The sequence below is a fragment of the Poecilia latipinna genome, unplaced genomic scaffold, assembly GCF_001443285.1.
Source record: "Poecilia latipinna isolate Pla-1442-1.1 unplaced genomic scaffold, P_latipinna-1.0 Scaffold2076, whole genome shotgun sequence".
NCBI lineage: Eukaryota > Metazoa > Chordata > Actinopteri > Cyprinodontiformes > Poeciliidae > Poecilia > Poecilia latipinna.
Genome location: NW_015114692.1, coordinates 108,235 through 113,034, shown reverse-complemented (window position 1 = coordinate 113,034; position 4,800 = coordinate 108,235). Strand labels below are relative to the sequence as shown.

General features: G+C 54.9%; 1 protein-coding gene across 1 annotated transcript; it reads left to right on the top strand.

The window, feature by feature from the left end:
• Window positions 1-48: 48 nt before the first annotated feature.
• klhl18 (kelch-like family member 18) lies at window positions 49-2,857 on the top strand (the record flags this gene model as incomplete). The annotated part of the gene is made up of 8 exons (XM_015016878.1): window positions 49-424; window positions 507-705; window positions 782-942; window positions 1,090-1,226; window positions 1,300-1,522; window positions 1,600-1,704; window positions 1,891-2,002; window positions 2,074-2,857. Coding segments are annotated over 8 exons (1,700 nt in total), but the record flags the coding sequence as incomplete, so codon positions are not given.
• Between the last annotated feature and the right edge of the window lie 1,943 nt (window positions 2,858-4,800).

The following is a 4,800-nucleotide window of genomic DNA, read 5'->3' as shown; positions in this document are numbered from 1 at the left end:
CCCAGTCCGTTCCCAGTCCGTTCCCAGTCCCTCCGAGTCCGTTCCCAGTCCCTCCCAGTCCGTTCCCAGTCCGTTCCCAGTCCCTCCCAGTCCGTTCCCAGTCTCTCCCAGTCTCTCCCAGTCTCTCCCTGTCCCTCCCAATCTGTTCCCAGTCCGTTCCCAGTCCCTCCCAGTCCGTTCCCAGTCTCTCCCAGTCTCTCCCTGTCCCTCCCAATCTGTTCCCAGTCCGTTCCAGTCCGTTCCCAGTCCCTCCCAGTCTAACCAGTAGCTGTCTGTGCCGCAGCGCCCTGGAGGCCCTCATTAACTTCGCCTACAGCGGTCGCGTTGCCATCGACCAGCAGAACGTCCAGGCGCTGCTGATTGGCTCCAGCTTCCTGCAGCTGCAGAACGTGAAGGACGCCTGCTGCTCCTTCCTGCAGGAGAGGTGAGCTTCTCCGCACGCGCTCAGTACGACGGCCGCCATGTCAGCTGACGTCTCCGTGGCGACCGGTCCCCTCTGGTTCCAGGCTGCACCCCAAGAACTGCCTGGGCGTGCGCCAGTTCGCGGAGGCCATGATGTGCACGGCGCTGTATGACGCAGCCAATGGCTTCCTGCAGCGGCACTTTGTGGAGGCGGCGCTGTCCGAGGAGTTCCTGGCGCTGCGGGCCGAGGAGGTTCTGGAGCTGATGGGCTGCGACGAGCTCAACGTCAAGGCCGAGGAGCAGGTGAGGCGCCGCCGCGGCTCGCTCACCGCCACACTCACTGCCCGGCCACACTCACTGCCCCGCCTTACCTGTGCAGGTGTTTGAGGCCGCGCTGGCTTGGGTCCACCACGACCGGGACCGGAGGAAGACTCTGCTGCCGGAGCTGCTGGCCAAGATCCGACTTCCTCTCTGCCAGCCGCGCTTCCTGTCTGACCGCGTCCAGCAGGACGAGCTGATCCGCTGCTGCCACAGGTGCAGGTGAGGCGCAGCACACCTGAGGCATTGGGACAGTCCAGGAGATCTGGACTCACATCAGTCAGGTTCTGATTGGGTTGTGATCGGATCTGATTGGTTCTGACTGGTTCTGATATTCTCTTTATTGATTGTCTATTGATCTCCTGGCAGGGACCTGGTGGATGAGGCCAAAGACTTCCACCTGGTCCTGGAGCGCCGCCCTCACCTGCCCTCCTTCAAGACGCGGCCGCGGTGCTGCACCTCCGTCTCGGGGCTCATCTACGCCGTGGGCGGCCTCAACAGCTCAGGTAGCTCCGCCTCTCTCACCTGAGCTGGCGCTGCTGAGTCCAGGTGGAGCTGAGTGGCCTCTTCCTTTGGCAGGTGACTCCTTGAACCTGGTGGAGGTGTTTGACCCGGTGGGGAACTTCTGGGAGCGCTGCCAACCAATGAGGACGGCCCGCAGTCGAGTGGGCGTGGCTGTCGTCAACGGCCTGCTGTACGCCATCGGCGGATACGACGGCCAATCGCGGCTCAGCACGGTGGAGGTGTACAACCCAGAGACAGACGGCTGGACTCAGGTGTCCAGCATGAACAGCCAACGCAGGTCAGTGGCCCACCTGGTACACGACCGGAACCGATCGATCAATAACCTGGTCAATAACCCGATGCCGCCGTCCTCAGCGCCATGGGAACCGTGGTCATCGACGGCCATATCTACGTCTGCGGCGGATACGACGGGAAATCCTCTCTGAACTCTGTGGAGTGTTACTCTCCAGAAACCGACAGGTGAGTTCTTCTTCGTGGGCGATCTGCGAGGAACATGATGATGGTCTCTCTCTCTCTCTCTTACCTGAGTTCAGGTGAATCTTGTTGACCTGATCTCCACCTATCTGCTGCTCAGAGAGCAGGGGGCATCCGTAGCCCTCTGTGTAGCGACTTCCTGTCATGTGACTCACCATGTTTCCTCCTCAGGTGGAGCGTGGTGACGGAGATGAGCGTGAGTCGCAGCGCCACCGGCGTCACTGTGTTCGACGGGCGGATCTTTGTGTCGGGCGGCCATGACGGCCTGCAGATCTTCAACACGGTCAGTGCCGCCGCCTCTCAGCGCCGCTGTCGCCGCCGCTCAGCTCACCTGTGTGACTCCTCCCCCTGCAGGTGGAGTACTACAACCACCACACTGACCGCTGGCACCCGGCGCCGGCCATGCTCAACAAGCGCTGCCGTCACGGCGCCGCGGCGCTCGGCAGCCACATGTACGTTGCTGGCGGCTACGACGGCTCTGGCTTCCTGAGCGGCGTGGAGGTGCTGGCCGGCGTGTCGGGCCAGTGGAGCCTCCTGGTGGCCATGAACACGCGGCGCAGCCGGGTGTCGCTGGTGTCGACGGCGGGCCGGCTGTACGCCGTGGGCGGCTACGACGGCCAGTCCAACCTGAGCTCGGTGGAGATGCTGAACCCTGACACCAACCGCTGGGTGTTCATGGCGCCCATGGCGAGTCACGAGGGCGGCGTTGGCGTCGGCTGCGTCCTACTGCAGCCCGCCTAGGAGGGGGTGGAGCCTCCGGCGCTGACCAGAGCTTCTCGGTAGGACGGAGAGGCTAGCCTCCCTTGGCATTCTGGGAAAAACTGTAGAGCTTGCAGCGGCTGCTACGATTAATTACTGGCTTCTGATTGGTCAGAGGGACTCCCATAGAGCTGCTAGCTGTAGCGACAGCACCTGGAGGGGTGGGGCTTCTGGTGGAGGGGCAGGCCTTCATCACCTGCAAGGGTGGAGTCGCAGAGCCAACAGACGGAGGAGGCGGAGCTTCAAGGACATCAGGTGGTGGAGGTGACATCATCAGCACCTGGTCAGGTGCTTCCAGGACAGATGCTGGTTTACCGGCGCATGAACAGCTCGGCGCTCGTGTTGTTCAGATAACTTAATATAAATAATTTATTCAACATAAACGTGTTCAGTCCAATTTGTTTCTGACATCATACCAACATCACATGACCAGCTTTGTCTTTACTTTTAATAAAATAATATTCATATATAATAAATGTGTACAAAATCACACAATATGAGAAATACAAAGAAAATACAAAGTGGAAATGAAAACTTGTTTGGTTAAACTGAGACTTTATTGAACTGAAGATGAAACGTTTCTCGGTGAGCCTCCTGCTTTTCATGAAATATTTCAGATTTTGGTCCGAGTCGACTTAAAAACTTAATTTTCTGAACTACAGAAAATAAATTGCAGCGATGCTCAGACACCTGAGGAAGGATTTAATATTTCACTTTTTCAAAGTTTTTTACTCAATCGTCAGAATAATCGATAGATTACTAAAATAATCACGTCTTGATCCATTTTGGTGTTTTTTTGTTTATTTTGGTTTATTAAATGATTTTTAATATTAAACAGCTTTGATGTTATTATGGACTCAAAATTTATCGTCCAGCTGAATTTGTCACGGTCACGCATCCATCGATCGGTCGATCTCAATTTTAAAGCATTTTATTCCCTCTGAAGTCGTCTGGATGAACAGTTACTGATTCCTGATCGATCCAGATGTTATTGATTACTGCTGATCCCAGCAGGTTATCCTCTCTGTTACCATGGTGACGTCTGATCAGGACTCAGGAAGCAAACCAGGTTCTGTTGAGCTGGGTTTATCAGAACCAGAACAGCTGATTTCATGTTTTCGGATTCTCAGAAAGGCACCTGAACACATCAGATTCACCTTCAGTCACTTTTATTTTGAAAACAACAAACAGGAAATGTTGGTCGGTACAGGAGGACTCCAGGCTGGAGCGGAACCAGAACTGTGAGGTCCAAATCGGTCCTCAGACTCATCACACTCACACTGCATCTCAGCCTGACCGTGTCGGATCAGTCCCATGTGGACCCAAACAGAACCAGGTTCGTATTGGTCTCCAGCGGTTCTGGTCGTCCTACATGTTGTAGATGTTGGTCTGGTCCGACTGGGTGGTTCTGATGGCTGACAGAGGCTCGTTAACGACTCGGTCCCCTGACCCAGTGGTACCGGACCCGGAGTGTTCATTGGGTCGGGGTCCGACCGGTCCAGAAGGTTCTGCAGGGGGCAGAGCTTCAGGCCTGGATTCTGCAGCACAACACCTGCACAGGTGAGTTACAGGGTTAGTTATAGCTTCCTGTCACGTGACTGAGGTAAGTGCTTATGGCTCCACCTGGTGGGCGGAGCCACACGAAGCACATAAAGGCCCCTGACCAATTAGAATGCTTCAGACGAACTGATGGGACCGATCTGAACGAGTCACCGGTTCACTGAACTGAAACAAACTAAACTCAACTATTGCTACATGCTGCTATATGTTGCTATATGCTGTTGATGTGTTTCTACATGCTGTTGCTACATGTTGCTACATGCTGTAGCTATGTGTAGAGCTGAAACGATTCCTCGAATGATTCGAGTACCTCGATTACTAAAATTCCTCGAGGAAAATGTGAAGCTTCCTTAATTTATGTTTTATTAGTTAGCGCACCGTGTTCCGGCCGGGACTTCATTTGCGTTGCGCGGAGCTCTCACTTCCGCCTCTGAGTTGTTGACAAAAGCTAAGTCTCAGCGGCATAAAGTCCAATCTTCAAGATTGGCCCGTGGGGATTTTATTGATTGATGATAATGCCCGACTTTTTATCGTTTTTGGGGAACCAATAAGCATCCTTAAAATGACTGGGGGAATGCCTGGAGTACGGCAGCATTTCTCCTCCGGGGCTGCTGGTTGAAAGCGAACGGCGGGAAGAGCGCTGAGGTGAGCGGATAGACTGAACAGGGCGGGCGGCTGAGTAGCTGATGCTTACCGTGTAAATGTAGCTTTACCGACCAATGAAGGTGCCGTAAATATCCCGTATTGCTTCCCCCCTTCCCT